We start from the raw sequence: 19,485 nt of genomic DNA, 5'->3' as shown, positions 1-19,485 counted from the left end.
AAACATGCTTTGGTGGTGGTGCTGGAACGGCTCACAGGAGGTTCCTATTTCTGTGAACACACATCATAATGTCATTACTCTGCACGGCTGGTCCTGGTACACCGTACTCAGTCTGATGCCATTTCTTGACAGTTTTGATGCTTCTGTTGTTGTTTTTATGTGTTCGTAACCTTAAGATCCAGTGAGAAATTTTAATTATTTAAAACTTTTTTTGATATTTGTATTTGTATATATCTGTGGGGAGATGTTCACATCAGTGCAGTTTCCCATGGAAGCCAGAAGAAGGTGTGGTATCCCCTGGAACTGGAGTTACAGGCTGTTGTGAGCTGCCTCTTGTGGGTGCTGGGAAGAATAGAGAGAACACGCTCGTAACTGCCGAGCCACTCTAGTCTCCAGTGAAGAATCTTGTTTATCATTTAAAAAATATGTAAAATGCGTATTTGTTAATGGTAGAAAATGGCAAATTATGCAAGTGTTGATTGTTACCTGCTACATGCTTGGCTCTATTGCACATTGATGATAAGATGGAAAATAAGGCAAAAAGCTTTGCCTGTGGATATATGCAGACAATGAAAGGTTACTTAGCCTTAAAAAGAACCAATGTTTGCTTTCCTAGTCCATTTGGGATATTTTAGTGGGAAAGTTTGAAAAGCACAGATAAGAACAACAGAATTTAAAATTGAAGCAATAGTACCACCATTGGGCTAGTGAATCCCACCATTTAGGTTTCTCACATAAATGCTCAAAAATGTGAATAGATTGCATTTTATATTCTGATCCATCTACATTATCAAAGAACATACACACTTTTAAAAACTATTGTACTAACCTGTACATAGCAGCCAAGATTTTCCTAAGGTTTTCCTATCTTAGTAGGTAGATGATTAAGCTGTTAAAGAACAGATAATGCAAACAGCCTTTTGAAGAACTTCCATTGTGTATAGCTTTCTCATTGTATAGTGTGACTTTGCCTATAAAAAGCTATACTGGGTATGCATAAGGCTTGATTATTCACTTCTGTATTTCTCAGATGGCTGAGCCCTTCCTGTCCTGCATGGCCACTTACTTATGTGTGCTGTGGTGTCTCAGCTTAATGTAGGACCCATGTCAGGAGTTGAGCTAACTGAGGCCCATACCAGTGCTTACTTTTCCTCTCAGTGACACCTTTGGTAACTCACTTAACGTTTATACCTGATAGTGTCTTATAAATATTATCCCAATTCTCACAAAGAAAAATGACTTTTGGACTTGCCCATGGGAAGCAGGTTTTGAATTAATTTGGTTTTATCATTGAAGGTAGTAGTGAGATAGGACTATCTGGGTATTAAAAGGTAGGACACAGGGATTGGAGAGATGGCTCAATGATTAAAAGCACTAGCTGCTCTTCTAAAGACCTAGGATCAATTCCCAGTACTCATGTGGTGCCTCAACTATCTGTAATTATAGTCCCTGGGGATCCAGTGCCTCCACAGGCACCAGGCATGCATGTAGTGCACAGACATACATGCAGACAAAATACCCATACAAGCCAAATAAATAATTTTTTAAAGTAGAATAGAAAAGATGTTGCTGTGAACTTAGCTGTCAGCCCATTTTTAAGCTCTACTCTTGAACATCATGACCACCTGCAGCTCTGTTTTCCTCATTTGAAAATAAGATGATACTTCACAAAGTTGAATTTAGGGGCTGTCAAGCCTGAGGACCTGAGTTTGACCCCTGGGATCTGCATGGCAGAAGGGAGAAAACCTAGTCCTCTAACCTTCACACTGTGCCATGACACACACAGCACACACACACACAATAAACAGATGTGATTAAAACACTTCTTAACCCAAAAGCTGGATTTGGTGTTTGAAGCCGTGTGTTTGCTGTCGTTAGGGCTGTGGTGTAATGAAACATTAGTAGGGTCAGAAATGAAGATTATAGATGTTTTCTCAATCAACTGTGCTCATTTCTTAGGACAGGGACTGTTCTTTATCCCTTGTTCCTAACATGTTACCTGACACAGAGTGGACTGTCACAGTAATGATGGATTAAGATTGCATGATGGGTCATATATATATCGTCTCCTGTACTTTTTTGTAGATAAACTTAAAGTCAGTTTGGATTCAGAACAAGGGATGAAAGAAGGAGAACCAGTGGAGCAGCCTCCAGTGTCTGCCTCTGAACCAAAGCTGGCAGCTCCCACAGCTCTGAAGAAATCCAGCAGGAAAGCAGAGCCTGCAAAGACGCAGCAGAAGGGGAAGAAATGGTAGGAAAATTTGTCACTGGGGGAGGAGTGTCTTGTGGAGGGGAGAAGGTCCCTTTGGGCTTTCTACAGCAGGTAGTTGAGCTCAGTGCTAAATCCTACTTAATATTGCTAGAGTGAAGAGAAGCCCACAGGACCCCAGGGCAGCCAGTTTGGGTGATCCAGGACCCAGGGCCACATTTTGTTCCCCCGATGCAAATTTATCGGATCTTCTTTTCCCCTAGACTTCAGTTTAAGTGTGTAGACTTAAAGTGAAAGTGTGTGTGTGTGTGTGTGTGTGTGTGTGTGTGTGTGTGTGTGTTTCACATCAAATTACCCAGAGAGAAGTTACTGTTGCCAGTCCAGTTTAAGAGAAGAAGTTCTTTGTTTTCTTTTTATATCAATGAGTTTATTTTTCAAGTGGTAAAATGTAATTAGAAAAGAAAATAAAAAGCACACAAGCTGTTAAAAATGGATCCAGGAGTTTGAGACACTACCTCATAGCTGGTAGGAATTAGTCTGTTGAAAGAAATTCTAAAGGACAGTGTCAGCACTGATAGGCCCACAAAGAACCAACTTTTGTGGTAAAGTTGGAGCAACAAAGTAGTGACATTTCCGAGGGTAAGGCTCTGTCCAGTGGGCCTTACCTCCCAGGAGCACAAGATATACGTGGATCAAAATGTCCCCAGCCATGATCACAGCCTTACTCACTGTTGGAGGCCGTTACCAGGCATGTACTCAGTGTCTCCTCACTAAATAGCAAGTAGGATTTTAGTATGTGTCCTTTACCAGGTTAAAGAGGTTTTTTTCTATTCCAAGTTTTCTGAGAGACTTTTACTCATTGGTTTTAATTTTAACATGATTTTTCTGCTTTAATTGAGGTGGCTCATAGAGTTTTTCTGCTAATATGGTGGGTTATACTGATTGACATGAAAATGTTAAACCAGCCTTGCATTCTTAGGTTATTGTTTTTACACACTGCTGGATTTGTTTTTTGTTTTTGTTTGGTTTTTCAAGACAGGGTTTCCCTGTATAGCTTTGCGCCTTTCCTGGAACTTGCTTGGTAGACCAGGCTGGCCTCGAACTCACAGAGATCCGCCTGGCTCTGCCTCCCGAGTGCTGGGGTTAAAAGTGTGCGCCACCACCGCCCGGCTTGGATTTGTTAACATTGCCCTAAGAGGGCTTTGTTTCTGTATTTTTGAGGACTACAGCTCAGCCATTTTCTTTGCTGGTTATTGTGTTAACTTCATTCATAAAGAGGAGTTTCCTGTTTTCCAAAGGAGTTTGTGAATCTTATTTTTTTTTTTTTTACATTTATTTTGTGTGTGTGTGTGTGTGTGTGTGTGTGTGTGTGTGTGTGTGTGTGTGGTATGTGGTATGTGTGTATGTACATGCCATGGCACAGAGGACATAACTTGTGGGAATCAGTTTTCTACATCCACAATGTGGGGTCTGGAATAGAACTTGGTTCATTAGGCTTGGCAGCAAGCACCTTGATCTGCTGAGCCATTTCTGGCCCTCTGTAGATATACTTCTAATACATTTAAATATTTAATAAAATCTATCAGTGAATCTGGGCCTGGGTTTTCTTTTGTGTGTGTGTGTGTGTGTGTGTGTGTGTGTGTGTGTGTGTGCCCGCGCGCGTGCGCATGCCTATGAGAGCTTCTTTATATAATGTTACTCAGATTTTCTAGTTCTTTTTGGATTAGTTTTGAGTAAGTTGTGCTTTTAAAAGAATTTATTTCCTCTAAGTGCTTGAGCTTGTTAAAGTTGCTCATAATCTAGCCTTGTTCTTGGAGTATTGATAGACTGTAGTTATGACTACAGATTCCTTTATTCTCTAATTCCCACTTGGAAATACGTGTTTTCCCTCTGTTGTAAAAGGCTTATTGATCTTTTTTCTTTAACCTAACCACTTCAGGCTTCACTAGTTTTCTTTCTTTTCATTGCTTTCTGCTCTAATGTTTATACCCTTTGGCTTACTTGGGTTTATTTTATTCTTTTCCTAGCTAAAGTAGAAAAAAGTTGATGTTCAAAATTAAATGAGATAGGTACTCAGTGACAGGAAGACTATGGCTTACATGTATTTGTCTCTAACAGATTATTTATTGATGAATGTTGTAGTGGAGAAAGCAGACAGAGAAGCTAAATAATGTCAAGAGAGTCTGGGTTTTTATGACATCATTGGATGACTTTACAGTCTTGTCTGTGCCTCTGCTCATGCTGTCCTTTCACTGTCGAATATTGCCTTCCCTTCCTACCTGTTGACTATCTACTTAGCTTTTAACAGTTATGTCCCACAATGTTATTTGTCCATTAAATTTTATCATGTTGTGTAATAGTTAGTGCAATTGGCCAAGGTGTGTTCGTCTTTGGAGGCAAGGTTCCACTGTGTGGCCCAGACTGGCCTCAGTCTTAGAATCCTCCCACCTCTCTGCAGAAATCACAGGTGTGTGCCAATGTCTGGCCTGCCAGGGCTTCTTGAGAAGAGCCTTTCTTTCCTGGTCTTTGCATTCTGGTTGGTTAGCTGTTTATTGACTGAAAGGCCAGTAGAGGGAAGAGGTGTTGACAGGACTCTAAACTGGCCTGTCCAGAACTGGTGGAACCTTTTAGTCTGGCTAACCTTTCAAGTGATAGAGTTGTGGGTGGCTAGCAGTATATATCTCCAAAGAATCAATCTTCCTGCTGGGCATGGTGGTGCACCACTTGAGAGGCAGAGGCAGGAGGATCTCTGAGTTGGAGGCTAGCTTGGTCTACGTAGTACAACCAGGGCTACAAAAAAAAGTGTCTCAAACAAACAAATAAAAAAGAATTAGTCTTTCCTTATCTGCTTCGTTGTTTCCTACCCTCTGTAATTATGACTGTGAACTCTAAAAGAAGTTGCACATTCATACTTAAACATACACATACTTTTTGTTCTGTGTAACATGCTTAATTTATTCCCTGATGGCAACAGGGGGAAGCGAGTAGACCTCTCTGATGAGGAGGCAAAGGAAACCGGAAACCTGAAGAAAAAGAGGAGAAGAATCAAGCTTCCTCAGTCTGATAGCAGTGAAGATGAAGGTAGACATTGCTATTCTTGTTTGGGGATCATTTCTTGGTTCATGTTCAAGGATCTAAAACTTTGACTTACTATGATCTGCAATGAGAGCAGTAGTCCTAGCAGTGAGAGCATAGTTCTCTCTGAAATCTCCTGCAGTCTTTGATCAGAATAGTGATCATTTGGTTACTTGGGAAAATACAGAAAACAGAAAGTGTGACCACTTCTACACATACTAAGCCCTTTCTTTTCTCTTTAAGGCTAGTGTTCCTTTGGCTACCTTCATGCACATATTCTAGACACACCAGTCAATGAAGCTGGTAAAACTGGAAGACCATACATAGTGTCACTGCTGAAAGGGGGTGGCACTGTGGCCCGTTCCAGGGTCAGGATATGGGTAGTGTTGTAAGACAAGCAAGCAGAATAAGCATAGTAGTCTCTCTATGGGAAAATTAATATGTTTTTAAAACAAATATCAAGTACCTTTAATTTTTTTTTTAAAGTATGTATATAGGTGTTTTGTTTACATGTTTGTATGTGCACCATATGCATCCAGTGCTCAGAAGAGGGCATTAGATTTCCTGGGACTAGAATTACAGACAGTTGTGAGCTGCCTGACATGTGGGTGCTGGGAATTGAAGCCAGATCCTTTGGAAGAGCAGCCAGTGCTCTTAACCCCTGTACCATTTCCCCAGCCCCAATAACAAGTATTCTTAAGATCTTACCCCAAACCACGTCAAGTATATAGAAAAAACTAAAGAGAAAGGTTCATGGGCTACATTGTGCTATCCAGGAACAGGAGCTACCACGGACAGTTTTCCAAGAATTAAGGTGTAATGTATCTGGTCGTTTTACATAATTGGAAGAGATCCAGCATCATAGAAACACACATGAACAATGTAAATAAACTGATGAATGTGGAAAGGACAGCACTAAAGGTGGAATAGTTGCTGGAAGCAGCCGCTGGAGCCACTGAGAGCGGCATGGAGGCTCCGCCCAAAAGGGCACTGACTGTGCCAGGGAGTGGAAAAAAACACTAGAAATGCAGATGGATGAGCAGACCTGGGAACTAGAGCCAGGAGCTTGGACCTGTCTGTGCTAGACTCTTTTTTTCTGGGTTGAGAGAATGCTAGTCATGGGTGGGTTAAGGATCACAGCTTCTGATACTCTGTGAGGGAACTAGGACCTTTCAGAAGTGTGGATTTTAATGGCTTTTTGAAACAAGCAGGGGCAGGGCTTACCCAGAGGGGTAGGTAATATATTTTCATTTCATGCCATTTATGAAAATGAGTAAGATTACTTAAAAGAAGATTCTAGAGCTTATGAATGAAGTCAAGTTCACCGAGAACACCTGGCCAGTTAAGAATTGAAATACATGAAACTCTGTGGGCACATGGGAAAAGAATTAGGAAGTAAGCTTAGGACACTGTGATAACTGGAGCAGTCTTCCCTGTTACCAACCAGTAAAGCAAACTGGGGAGGATTCTGGAAAGACTTTCAGCCAAAAGCTTGATGCACATTGAGACAATGAATAGGGGCTGGGATGGCGTCATCAGTAAGTAGTTGCCTTGTGAGCGAGCATGCAGGTCTCTCCTGTTGCCTATGAAAAAAGCATGCACTTACAATCCCGGCACTGTGGAGATGGAGACAGGAGAATCCCCAGAGCTGGCTGGGCAGTTAGCCTTGCCTAATGAGCAAGTTCCAGATTCAAAAAGCACAGGCAGCATCTGTGGTTAAGCTTTGGCCTCCACAAACATGTACACCCACACACACGTGAACATGCACATACTCTTTCCACTCACAAAGCTAAAACTGAATAGTCTAGTATTATTCAAAGTGCTAGCTCTGAATTGAGTCCTGGGTTGATTGAGCACCATTGCATACTTATGAAATGTTCTGTTGTGTCTGTAGCCCACAAAATAATAATACCCAAGGGCTATTAGAAATGTGACTGCGGTTGCTTAGTTGGGAAGGGAGTGCAAAATATGTGCTGGAGGTGAGCAGCTCATGACAGCAGAGGACAGAGAGCAGAAGCCCTCGGGTTCTTTGCTCTGGCAGAGATCGTTTTTTGGCATCTGACTGAACTTATAAAAGTCTACAATTTTATTCTATAATTTCTGTGTCTGAAAGCCAGCAGGATTTGATTTTGAACCTTTACACAGTCTCTTTTTATTTGTGTTCCACTGATTATAATAGCTTGATCTGCCATCTCAGGCTAGTCATTAGCAGATGCACGGGCAGGCATGCAGGCAAGGTCTCCAGAGTCAAACGGACCCAGGTTAAATCTTCCCGAGTTCTTACTAGCTGATGTTAGGCAGGTGCCTTAACTTGAGTCCATGTTTACTCTTCCAGAACTGCGGTGATACTACAGACTAGCTTTTTGTGGCCATTAAACAGCACATCAGAAATGCCAAGACTGCACTTGACACATAGTAGCTTTTCGCATTGTGGCACCCCCCACTCTCCACCCCTCCCCATTGTATGTTCGGTGTGTTCAGCAGTGACAGAGATCTTTATATATGAATCTCCTCGACATAGTCTTCCTCCTTCTCCCTGGAAGTGCCATAAGCACCTTTAGTAGTTCTACATATTAAAAAAAAAAAAAAAAAAAATGCCAGGCCCAGAAAGAAATGACATTAATATCTGTGTTGCTAGGAAGAAATAGTTTTTATGGCTGTGTTAAATATTTGCTAACATTTTAAGTCCTTGCAGGTTGTTTGTGGAGAATATTAATAAGCACATCACTCACTCACACACACACACCTTTTTTTTTTTTTTAGGTAAGGATAGGTATTACAAAAATACATATTGAGTCCTAGGAAACAGAGATTGCTTTCCAGGAATTGGAATTACTAGTCTCTGCCAGAGGACTCTTGACAAATAAGTGGTTACATTGCTGGTTGCTGAAATGAGTTTTCCCCCAGTTCTTTTTCTGCTTCAGTAAAAGCTACTCTGGAGATGATGCTTCCCCACTTGACTGTTTCTCGTCATTGAGTACATAATATACAAAGCCTCCATTATATTTACGTCAGTAAGAATGTGTTGGGTCAGAGTGCTTGGCTTAATAGTAAAGACTGAGTATGGGCAAGTTCTTAAAAAATTCCTTTGAATCTCAGACAAATAATGATTTGTGGGGTTATTATGAAAATGAATGATTAATGTTTATAAAGTAGAAAATGTTGGTTGCTTATCCTTCCTTAAAATATTTAAGTTTAAACACAGTACTACATGCACACAGTTTTTAAAGTCAAATAAAACAAAGTTTCTAATGATAATCCTACCATCTGAATCACTGAACTGACCTATTGTCAGCGTTCTCCAGCTGCCTTCCATCTCTCAGGGTGTGTTGAAAGCTCTTTCTTCCTCGGTTCTCTTCTCTTCCAGGGGATTATGACATTTTATTACTGTGTGATTCTTTGGGAGGTGGGTAACTGGAAAGTAGGAAGTTGGAACTATCTTCCCTTGACCTGGTATTCCTCACCCCACATTTTATTCAGGAAGTACTTATTCTCCTTGACTTAAAACAGAGTGACTTGCTCTGTGTTCAGGGCCAGGACAACTGTGGCATCCTGCCTCGTTGGACTGTGAGTCTGGGGGTGCGTAGGTAAACAGTTAGTTGCGTGCAGTGTTAGGAGGGTCTGAGAGGACTGTGGAGTTGTTTGCCTTGGCTAAGTCATCCTTTTGAAGAACCAAAAGTAGAACGGAGTACCTAGGTTTATCACCAGGTCTTCAACACGCCTTTTCTTTGGCTTCCTTGCTGCCTAGACTTCCCTCAGACCACTGTGGCCCCGCTTTCTAATGAGCCAGTACTTCAGAACATTGAGTTCTTGCTTGTGTGGTGTGACACTGCGTAGACTCCCGTCATGCACTGGCTTCCTGGAGCTGGGCTAGTGGCTAGACCGAAGCTGCTCTGCTTTCTTTTGGTTCTCTTGTTTCACTGAGCTTATAAAGTTAGGGCCCATCTCGTACTTGAGGTGTCTAATTGATTGCCTTATTCTGCCCTCACTGTGCTCCACCTCTTGAGGGCATTTGCCCACGGACCCTCTACTGTCATCGTTTTTAACACTGACCTACTCATTCGGAAGAAATTCAGATTCCAGATTTGTGCAAAGAATTTGAATGTAGCCAGGAGATTCAGGGAGCAGGTGAGGCTAAGCAGCTACCCCAGTCCCATGGCCAGCAGTTTCTTTATGGTGTTTAAGCAGTAGGTTGGGGGTTAGGGAGGTTAGCTTAGTGGTAGAGTGCTCACCTGTAAGTTTAAGGCCCTGGGTTCAGACCTCAGCCCAGCTTCTAGTGGTTGGGGGAAGATAAAAATCACAAAAAAGACGCCCCCCCCCCCCAAAAAAAATGGCAGTAAGTCTGCTGAGGCGCCTCCCTTCCTCTCTGGTGGCCTTTTCTCGGACCTGTTTCTTTACTGAGAAACTGGGATCCCTGCCATTGTTAGACACCATTTCCACAACATTCTCTGTCTCCTAACTTTTTCATGCCCATTCTCTGTGTGGCAAAGCAAGGCTTAGAAGGCTTATCAGTGAGGAAGTCACTAGAAATAGTTCCATACAGACTATTACTCAGGTTTGGGTGTTAGATCTTTTGTGGAGATCAGCTTTCAAAGGTGATTCTTCCCAAAGTCCTGTATAATGCCAGCTGGACAGTCTGGGTCGAACAGTCATGTCAGCCATTTACAAGTTACCCTCAGAGGATGGCCACAAAGATACCACTGAGGAGCATAGAGTATAACATGCTGTCTCTACTGAATGGGAAGAGAACATGGACGGTTGGGTTACAAAGGTGTGGAATCACACTGACCTGGGTTTAAAACCTGTCTTTATGAGTGTGAGCCTTTGTCAAGTGAAGGAGTCTCTTGGAACCTCTGTTTACTCAACTGTACTATGGGAGCAATATCTGTCTCTTGGGTTGTGATGAGAATGTGAAACTCCTGACGTGTAGTAACTGGTCAGTATATGTCAACCAACTTCATGCTCTGGTCTTGCTGGACAGTAAACACTCTGCTAAGAGAATCTAAGGTATTGCAAACTTGAGAATCTTGATTCTCCTATTGTAGTTATGTGAAATTACAGTGTATTTAAGTCTCTGACTGCAGTCCTTGGTTGTCATGAGTTACTGCTCACAAAATACCCTTGATAAGCAGAAGGCAGAGGCAGTGCAGAAGGCATTGTGCCTGTTAGAGCTTCTTCCTTAAGCTTGTTCCATTTTCCCAGTCTTCCCAGACTCTCCTGAGATATACGAAGCAGAGTCACCATCTCCACCTCCTCCTGCGTCTCCACCTCCTGATTCTGTGCCAAGACCTGAGCCCCCTCCTGCCAAGGTAAAGCCAGCACAAGGCTCCATTCTGTGTGTCTTCTCTCTCAGGACCCTGCAGTCACTATGGAATCATGTATGCTCTTCTCCGTGCTTCTCCAGTGCCAGTAGCTGACTCATGTCTCATCATGCTTCCCCTCAGGTTGGCCAGATGGATGCCATTCTCTTCTTAACTGAGGGGAGGCATTGCTGTAGGGCATCGCCTTAGGAAGGTTGCAGGCTAGCTCTGGGCAGCTGTTTGGTTTTTTGTGACCACAACATAAGGGCTGCTGTGCTACCCTGCTCCAGGTGGAATTCTGCAAAAGGAGGCTCTGCCTCCACCAGGGCCGATTGTGAAAGATAAAGGAGATGAACTCCAACGTGTTCTTAGGCGAGGACTGGTTTGAACGCTGTTGCTGGGGCTTGTCTGCTTCTATCAGTAGACATAGTGGAAGGTGAAGTGTGGAGAAGATGATGCTGACAAGCCTCCTTTGCTCTGTAACCACCAGTTTTCTTGAGTTCATTCTCAGAAGGTTAGTGTAAGTCTCGTACTGCTGTAGCCAAAGAAATGGGATGAAAGAGACATTGGAGATAAGAGCGACCTGACGGCAGTCGTGTGTGCTTCTGGCTCTGGGTGTGGTGTTCAAATGCCAAGGCTGAGCATGCACGGATCTGCTGCAAGTGTGCACACTGAGAGCCCCTGGTCTGCTCTGGGGGCATCTCTACCCCAGCCCTCCTGGAAAGTCCTTAGACTTTAGCATATTGCAGTGGCATGCTTTCCTGGTCTCTCTCCCACTAAGGCCCTTAATCTGTATGTCTTTTTCACCAAGAACGCAAATCTTTCCTAAGCATACTGCTTCTCTGTGTAAACAGGAAGACGCCAGGCCTGTGCATACAGTAAGCATTACGTGCCTGTGCAGTGTGGAGTTGTGTGTTCTACCTTTTATCAGAATGGCATTGGGGGGGGGGGGGTTATACATTTAACATCTGTTATTTTTTTCTAGAGCTTCACTGATCAACTTAATGTTGTTACTCTCTGATCTTTTAGAGTTCAAGTGGAGAAAACAAAAGAAAACGGAAGCGTGTCCTGAAATCTAAAACCTTTGTGGATGAAGAGGGCTGCATGGGTAAGTCAAATGTTTGGTGTCAGGCTTGAGTCCTTTCCTTAGGGAGGCATTCGGGTCCTGGGCAGAGCAGGCTATCTCGGGGTGAGTGCACGTGGGCTTAGCCCACGCAGTGCTGCTGCTCCTGCGCCGAGGCCCACTCAGAACACCTCAGTGGCAGTGCAGTCGGCCACTGGTCTCTGGTGGGGGCCTGTGCCATGAAATGAAGCTCTGGGAGTGTGGCCTCCGAGACACGTCATCCTGCTTGAGGATTTCCTTGAGCTGTGAAATGGAAGAGAGATATCTAGAGATACCTATTTGCCTCCTGGTAGGGTCTTCATGAAGATTCAGATGAGGTACTTGGAAACTACTGTCCCACACATTGAGAAACGCTTGTTTTTTTAAAAACTGATTGCGTTAACATCTCAGTAGTGGAAAGGAGGCTTCCCATGGATGATTAGATGTGGAGAAAGTTAAGTCTCTGGTGTCCAGTGCCGTTCATCTTTAGAAGAGCGTGACCTGACCTCCCTGCTTCCTGTGTGTTTCCAGTTTGTGCCAGGTCAGGCTCAGGTGAGGCTTTGGGATTCAGCCCCCAAAGCCTATGGAGATGCTCAGATTCCAACACCATGCTCTTGTGTCTGGAGCAGTTGTGGGTTTAGGCTGGTAAAGCTCTGGTGCTCTGGTTGGTTGAAGCATGGACTGTAAGTGGATGCATCTCTCCTTACCCACTGGTTCCCGAATAAACACTCAGACTTATATTAATTATAAATGTTTGGCCGATGGCTCAGGCTAGCTCTTAGAGTTGAATGAATCCATTTCTATTAATCTATGGATTGCCACGTGGTCTGTGGCTTACTAGTTCTTTCACACTTTGCTTCTTGGGTGGCTCACCGCGTCTCCTGGACTCTGCCCTTCTTCATTTCTGTCTTTAGTTTGAATGTACTGTCTAACCTCATTCTGCCTGACTATTGGCTAAAACACCTTTATTTATCAACCAGTGAGAGCAACACACATTCACAGAAAGACCACCCTCCAGCAATGGATAATTCCTTCTCATTTCTTATGGCACCTGCCACAAAGTGGCTCTTCTAGAGAAGTTTTTAAATGCCTGCCCACCTGCTCTCCCTCCCTTCCTCTCTTCCTTCCTTTTCTTTCTTTTCTTTCCTTCTTTCCTGTAGCCCTGGATGTCCTGGAATTCACTCTGTAGACCAGGCTGACCTCGAACTCAGATTTCCTCCTGCCTCTGCTTCCGGAGTGCTGGGATTAAAGGTGTGTACCACCACTGCTGCCAGCTAAGGGGAGTGACATTCTATACATGGCATCCTCTCTTCATGCCACTCTTGTTGAGAATCTGTGTGTTCTGGACTTTGGTATGCTTTTATGATTTTTTTGTCTTGTTTTGTTTTTTGCTGTTAGCATTTAAATATAATCAGAATGCATTAGACATTAGAAGTTATATATATATACTGAATTTTGTAAATTAGGAGACAAAAGCATCAGTGCCAAGTTTTCTTTTATCCCCCTTTACTCTAAAAGAACAAAGTAAAGGATATCTTTAGGAGAGTTTATTAGGACTCTGGCTAGTTATTTCTTGATTTGTTCAGAACAAAGCCCTTGGGTTTGAGCAGTGTGGAACTTGGATTGTTTCCGTCCGTCCCCCCCCCCCCCCCACTATACCAGCCTTGGAGGCAGCCGTGAGAGCTGCTCACATAGCACCTTTTAGTCCAAGTGCAGCCTAATGGGTCTCGGCTCTGGCTACCAACTGGGGCTGTGCTTTCCTCACTCCGCCGGACTGTGCCAGTGTCCTAGCACAGGCCTGCCCCACCCTTGCTAGAGTCTATTATTTTCTGTGGGTTTGTAGCAGGAACTGTGGAGTTGGGCCCTGAGCTAGGTTGGGGTGAATTTCTGATCAAGGAATGGGTTTCTAAGATTAGAGAAGCTGAGTGTTGTCCACACAGACTTCTTGGAATGGCAGCCAAGGAAAGTTGCATGTTCAGCTAACATAAAAGTGCCGTGAAGTTCAAATCTCCTCTGTCCTGTAGTTTGAAGTAGCAACAGCTTTGACTATAGAATAGACCTTTTAAATTTTGGTACACCAAGTGTCATGCTTAAGACATTTGGTTGGATGACCTGGCTGGTTTTTAACTTTCCAAGCAGTGTGTACCACATGACGTCAGCCATGAGATAGCCAGTGGTTTCACCAGAAGTAAGGGAACAGCGAGGAAATTGATCCTGAAGTATGGTACTGTAGACATGCTGCCACTGAGTGGAGAATACAGCTTACGATGTAACAGGAGCTTACTACCACCTGGGAAATCATTTCCTTTCTAGACCGCTGTTGGGAGCTTCTTAACATAGAAATAATTAACAGTTCCTAATTTTGTCCGTGAATTGAGTTGTAGGATACATGCAGCATAGTGCATGTTGGGAGTGGAGGGTGTTCTGGGATTGTGCTTGCTGGACTGTAGGTGTGCCGTGCGAATGTTTCAAGTGTCAACTCGAAAAGATTGACAGATTTCTCTAATATGGCTGGTTATGTGAAGTACCCGAAAGTCTTGCTAAAATTGAAATTCTTGTGCATTTTTCTTGTCTTTCTCTTTTCCCTTTCTCCTTTGTAGGCATGGTCTTACTATATAACTAGGCTGATCTCATCAGGGTTCTCTTGCCAGTTTCCAAGGGCACAGATTTCAGGTGTTTGCCACCATACCTGACTGATGCTGAGTTTCTAATTAGATTACAAAGAGAGTCCTCTAGTCTGCATTTTCTTTCCTTCCTTCCTTCCTTCCTCCCTCCCTCCCTCCCTCCCTCCTTCCTTCCCTCCCTTCCTTGTTTTGGTTTTCCGAGACAGAGTTTCTCTGTGTAGCCTTGGCTGTCTTGGAACTCATTTTGTAGATCAGGCTGACCTTGAACTCACAGAGTTCTACCTTCTGCCTCCCGAGGGCTGGGATTCAAGGCCTATAAGTGTCTTTGGTCCTCTAAGTGGGCAGGAGTCATCAAAGTGGGTTCTTGGTTCTTGAAGTAAAGACAAATTGTAAAATCTCCTATTGTAATTAAGTGGCTGTGGATGAAGGATGTGCTCCAGAAGCGGTAGCCAGACTTCCAGCCGAGTACACCATGAAGAAGAAAAGACATTGAAGAGTGTCTGCCAGAGACTGCAAGGTCCATCCATATATGCTGAGGATCAGTGTGCTCCCCATTTTAATGGAGAGGGAACATTGATTCATCAAGTGTCACCCAGACCAGCGATGTTTGTGTCATTTGGGAATGTGTTTAAAAACAAGTTCTCAGGTTCCACCACAGACCTGCTGCTGAGCATGGAACTTTGGAGCTAGAATCCAGCAGTGTTCCCATGAGCTCCCTAGGTGATCCAGTGCGTGTCCACAGTGGGATAGCCCAGGCTTTAGAACCCAGATGGTTGAATCCCCATGCCTGTACCTCTGAAACAATTTAGCTAGTACATTTTAATTAGAAGGAATTATCAGTGAATAAGAGTGTGAAACCACCTCTGATCTTTGATGGGGAAAATATACCTCTGACTGATGCTTCAAGCACTTGATGTGTATGACGTTACTTTCTCAGTGGGGAGATGTTTCCCTTCACTGCTTCTTCTGCATCCAGAAAGGCTGAGAAAGGATTTAGATGCTTCTGCTTTAGTCCTCATCACAGGGAGGTGACACTATATGTGACCTGTGGCTGCTGCATGTGATGCAGTGGAATTGGAAAATGTCTCCATCTGCTCTGGGGAAACATTATTGGAAACCACGGCTTCTGCCAGGGCACACTGGGGCTGTTGACTACTCACTGGCATAGTTCTTTTCCAGGTTTCCTTTGGGAAGAGTTTGGGGAGTTTTAGTTTTTTATGTGTGTAGTGCATGCATGTATGTGCATCACGTGTATGCCTGGTGGCGAGGAAATCAGAAGAGAGCAGTTGTGAGCTGCCATGTGGGTTCTGGGAACTGAATTCAGGTCTTGCTGCAAGAGCAGCAAGTGCCTCTAGCCACTGAGCTCTCTCTCCAGCCCATTTTAACGGTGGAGGAAAAGGCTAAGTATGCCTTTGGCCCCTAGGGAGTAAAAAAAAACAACCCAGTAACTGCTTATTTTATCATTGTCTTAAAACTTTCAAATGTATCATCTAGAATGGTTTGTTTGGGAAAGTTGTTTTTTTCATGATGTAGACTGAAATAAACCTTGGATTCATTAGTAGTCATTCAGTTTCAAGAACTGAGCAGTTGAGTAACAGACTGTGGCTTTAGATGGGAGCAGTAGTTGATACCAGGATGGAGCAAGCTGGAAGCGTCCATGGTAGGAGAGTGGCTAGGCAGAGCGAGAGCTCTGATAGACTAAATGAAGAACTAGGGAAGTGAGTGCTGAAAATGGGCAAGTGTGTGGGTCATGGAAATATGACTCAGGGAGCCAGTCAGAGCATGGAGTTAGGAATGGTGTTTGAGAAACAGACAGCGCATATGTAGAACTCAGGAAGTTAGCCAGTGTAGACAAGGATGCAAGCAACAGGTTTGGTCTGTTAGGTGATAGAGGTCCATCAATGACGTGGGGACTTAGCTGTGAAGGAGTGGGGTATTCTCAGCCCCACCTACAGGCCATGTGACCTCAGGGTATTTTCTAGCTGAGGCTAGATGTGTTCTCCCAGGAAGAGAAAGCTCAGGACCTGATGCGCAGGACAACTTTCTCTTTGGAGTGACTCAAGCTATCACGTCTGCTTTCTCCTTACTCCAGTGACGGAAAAAGTCTATGAGAGTGAGTCGTGCACGGACACTGAAGAGGAGAGTCAGACGAAGGTGGCCTCAGTGCACAGACCCCCTGCCGCCGCTGTGAAGAAGGAGTCAAAAGATGAGCGAAAGGGCCCCAAGAAAGGGACAGCTGCTCTGGGCAAAGCCAACAGACAAGTGTCCATTACTGGCTTCTTCCAGAAGAAGTAAAGCTGTCCTCCCTGCTGAAGGGAGAAGCCTACAAGTAGAGACTGTCACTCACTTACTGTGTAAGTTCGCCTAGCTCCTCGCCTCAAAGCCTGTCTCAAGCGCTGCTCTGCCATCATGTTCTGGTCTTTTCAACCAAACGGGAGTCACCTAGAAGCAGGAGGCAAACGCTACTTGAAAAGCTGTTACATTGTAATGAGTTTATAAAGCACAATCTTTGGCCTGCCTAGGAGAATTCATTTGAGAATTACCTGCTGGGCCCCCTCACCCTGTGCCACGTTCCCATTCTGGTCCTCTGTATTCTATGAGCTTGTGTGACAATGTTTTTATTTTATGAATTCTACTGGATGTGTTCACCTCTTCTCCCTTTCCTCTCTGTACTGCCACACTTCTGTCCCCTGACCCCACAAACCTGTTTTCTGTAAATCTTTTAAATCTTGGTCAGATAAAAAGCTAAAGCTAAAATTCTCTGTAATCCCCTATCTGTCATATAGTAAGTGACACTCGCTCCAGGCCAGGCCAGTGTGTAGTGTCCGTTCCTTCCACAGAAGCTCTCCAGAACTTTGCTCACACTCAGTGGTTAGGACAGAGCACAATAGACATGTACTGATGTACCCAACCTCACCAGAAATGACCAAGAGTCAGCGTGGCAGGCACTGGCAGAGCTGCTATGTTGCCAACAGAGGGCATCCAATATACTCTTGTTCATGGTTCTTTCTCTCAAATGTTCCATTCTCGACACCTAGAGAGTGGAACCAATGCAGTGAGATAAAGTAAAGAGAGAAACGGTAGTTGCCTATTCCTGGAAGGGATGGGGAACTTAGGCACACATTTCACACAGATGTTGCTCCTCTGTATTTTCCAGGCCCTCCATTTGCCCATTAGTACAGGCTTCCCAGGAAGAGATGGGGGACTGACTGGTCATAGATCTAGACAGTAATTAAAACATTTGCTTTTTACTTTTGTCTGTTCTGACAATAACTTTCAAGCACCTTCCATTATGTCTGGGCAGGAGGTGAGAGCTGTCCAGGTTTCGTGGCAGTGGCTTTGCACACTGAGCTGGGGGGAAGGGAGCACAGACGTGATGCGATATGATTCACTCTCGGAGGATAAGGGGTGTCTGACCTGACCCTTCCACTGAGGCCTGGCTTATGTCATGAGAGATGTAAGCAGCTGCCTACTGTTGAAGGTTAGGCTTGAGGCTGACCTCGGCATTAACACACAGCTGCTTTAGCAGCCAATCATGGGCTTGATTAAGACCAGCAGCTTGGGAGATGAGTCCTGGCCTTCTGTGGAAGGCTTGGGGGCCAAAGCTTTGCACATCAAACTGAGTAAAGGTTGGCGCACTCCAAACCTTTTTTTTTTAAAGTGGAAAAGAGTGTCATGCCTGAACTTAAGCTTGACAAAACCCAAAACCCTTCTGGAGAAGAATCCCTTATTTTAAGTGGTTATTTTTGTCATTGCCTGTAGCCATTTTTCTAAATGGAAATGGAAAAGTACAAGGCAACAATCCAGTCTTTAAAGAAATCTGATTATGGTGGGATCTCTAATCAAACGCAATTTGAACTGGAGCTCTGCTGCAGGACGTGGTTGTGCCTCTGAAGGGAGAATGCGAGTCTCTGACCTCTGCACCCAACATGCCACCTGAGTTCTGAGCTGCCTGCAAAGCTAGGCAAGCATTGAGTGGTTGCATTTTCTCTCCATTTTATAGAGTACTCAACCACGAGTTAAATAAATTTGAGAAGCTGTTTTGAAACAGTCCTTCAAATGGAATGTCTGCTGAGTCTGTTCTTGACAGCCTGGTGGCAGGGTGTGTAGTTCCCTGAACGCTGGCCTGGACCAGGCTGGGTTGGGTTTGCGTTGCTAACACCCAAGTCTGAACTGTACAAGTTAGTTGCTGTCTTCAGCACCTTTTCAGTCCTTTGGGAAATCTTGTTTTAGCCAGCCTTGTTTTTCAGTTCATTAAGAAGAGAATCTCGTCCTGATCTTGCATTCTGTATTGGTTTGGCTTCATCCCTTGCTGGCTGGGTGACGCTGGGCAAACTTCTGAGCCTCGGGTTCCTTAACAAAGTTGAACTAAAATGAGCCACCCTGTGTGCTAAGCCGAACTGATAACTGTAGCCTGAATGTGGTCCACAGTGGCAGGCACTGGATGCTGCTTCTCTCCCCATGGCGGATACAGGCAGCTTCTTAAACTGTTACCCAGTGCACGACGCAAACGCGTCCTCTCAGAGGCCTCCTGGCAGAACATCTGATCAACAGGTGAAGATGGTTATCTTGTTTTATGACAGCTTTTAAAGAGTAGAATTCTCTTTTTTATGAAAAGAAGGTTTATGGACGGCAGTATTTACTATTCATTAAAACATTTATTATGTCTAACACATGCCAGGCCTCTGACCGGAACACGAGAGGATACAATAGAAACAGTAGAATTTGTGTCTTGTCTTCAGGATCTGGTGGAGATGAGATGATAAAATGGAGTTACAGGACTCTGAGTACAGTGAGAGATAAGCCTGGGTCTCCCTGCGCTCTCAAGAAGATGGGTCTCAAAAGTTTGCCTCTGGAGGAAGAGAACCACACAGTTCTTTGAAGGACATGGACAAATTTACCAAGAAAGGAGAATGTAAAGGGTCTCCCAGGCAGAAGAGCATGGCTTTGGGGGTTAAGGAGTAGATTGTAAAATTATATATTTTTTCTCATGTGTGTTAGTGTTTTGCCTGCATGTATGAGTGTATATGTTTCATGTATGTTCCTGGTGCCCCTGGAGGCCAGAAGAAGGCACCCCTGAGCTGTCATGTGGGTGTTGGAAATGAAACCTGTGTCCTCTGCAAGAACAGCCAGTGCTCTTAACCACTGAGCCATGTCTCCAGCCCCAGATTGTAA

General features: G+C 44.1%; 1 protein-coding gene across 1 annotated transcript in view; it reads left to right on the top strand.

The window, feature by feature from the left end:
• Nucleotides 1-17,561, top strand: part of Pold3 (DNA polymerase delta 3, accessory subunit) — a 40,370-nt gene extending 22,809 nt beyond the window's left edge. Inside the window, exons 8-12 of the mRNA XM_036170235.1 lie at nucleotides 2,086-2,251; nucleotides 5,184-5,290; nucleotides 10,487-10,593; nucleotides 11,614-11,692; nucleotides 16,403-17,561. Of these exons, the coding sequence (XP_036026128.1) occupies nucleotides 2,086-2,251; nucleotides 5,184-5,290; nucleotides 10,487-10,593; nucleotides 11,614-11,692; nucleotides 16,403-16,605 (662 nt within the window). The 3' untranslated portion in view covers nucleotides 16,606-17,561. The remainder of the gene's footprint in view (nucleotides 1-2,085; nucleotides 2,252-5,183; nucleotides 5,291-10,486; nucleotides 10,594-11,613; nucleotides 11,693-16,402) is intronic.
• Nucleotides 17,562-19,485: the final 1,924 nt, after the last annotated feature.

The sequence above is a fragment of the Onychomys torridus genome, chromosome 1, assembly GCF_903995425.1.
Source record: "Onychomys torridus chromosome 1, mOncTor1.1, whole genome shotgun sequence".
NCBI classification, from domain to species: Eukaryota; Metazoa; Chordata; class Mammalia; order Rodentia; family Cricetidae; genus Onychomys; species Onychomys torridus.
This window is presented reverse-complemented; position numbering and strand designations above follow the sequence as displayed.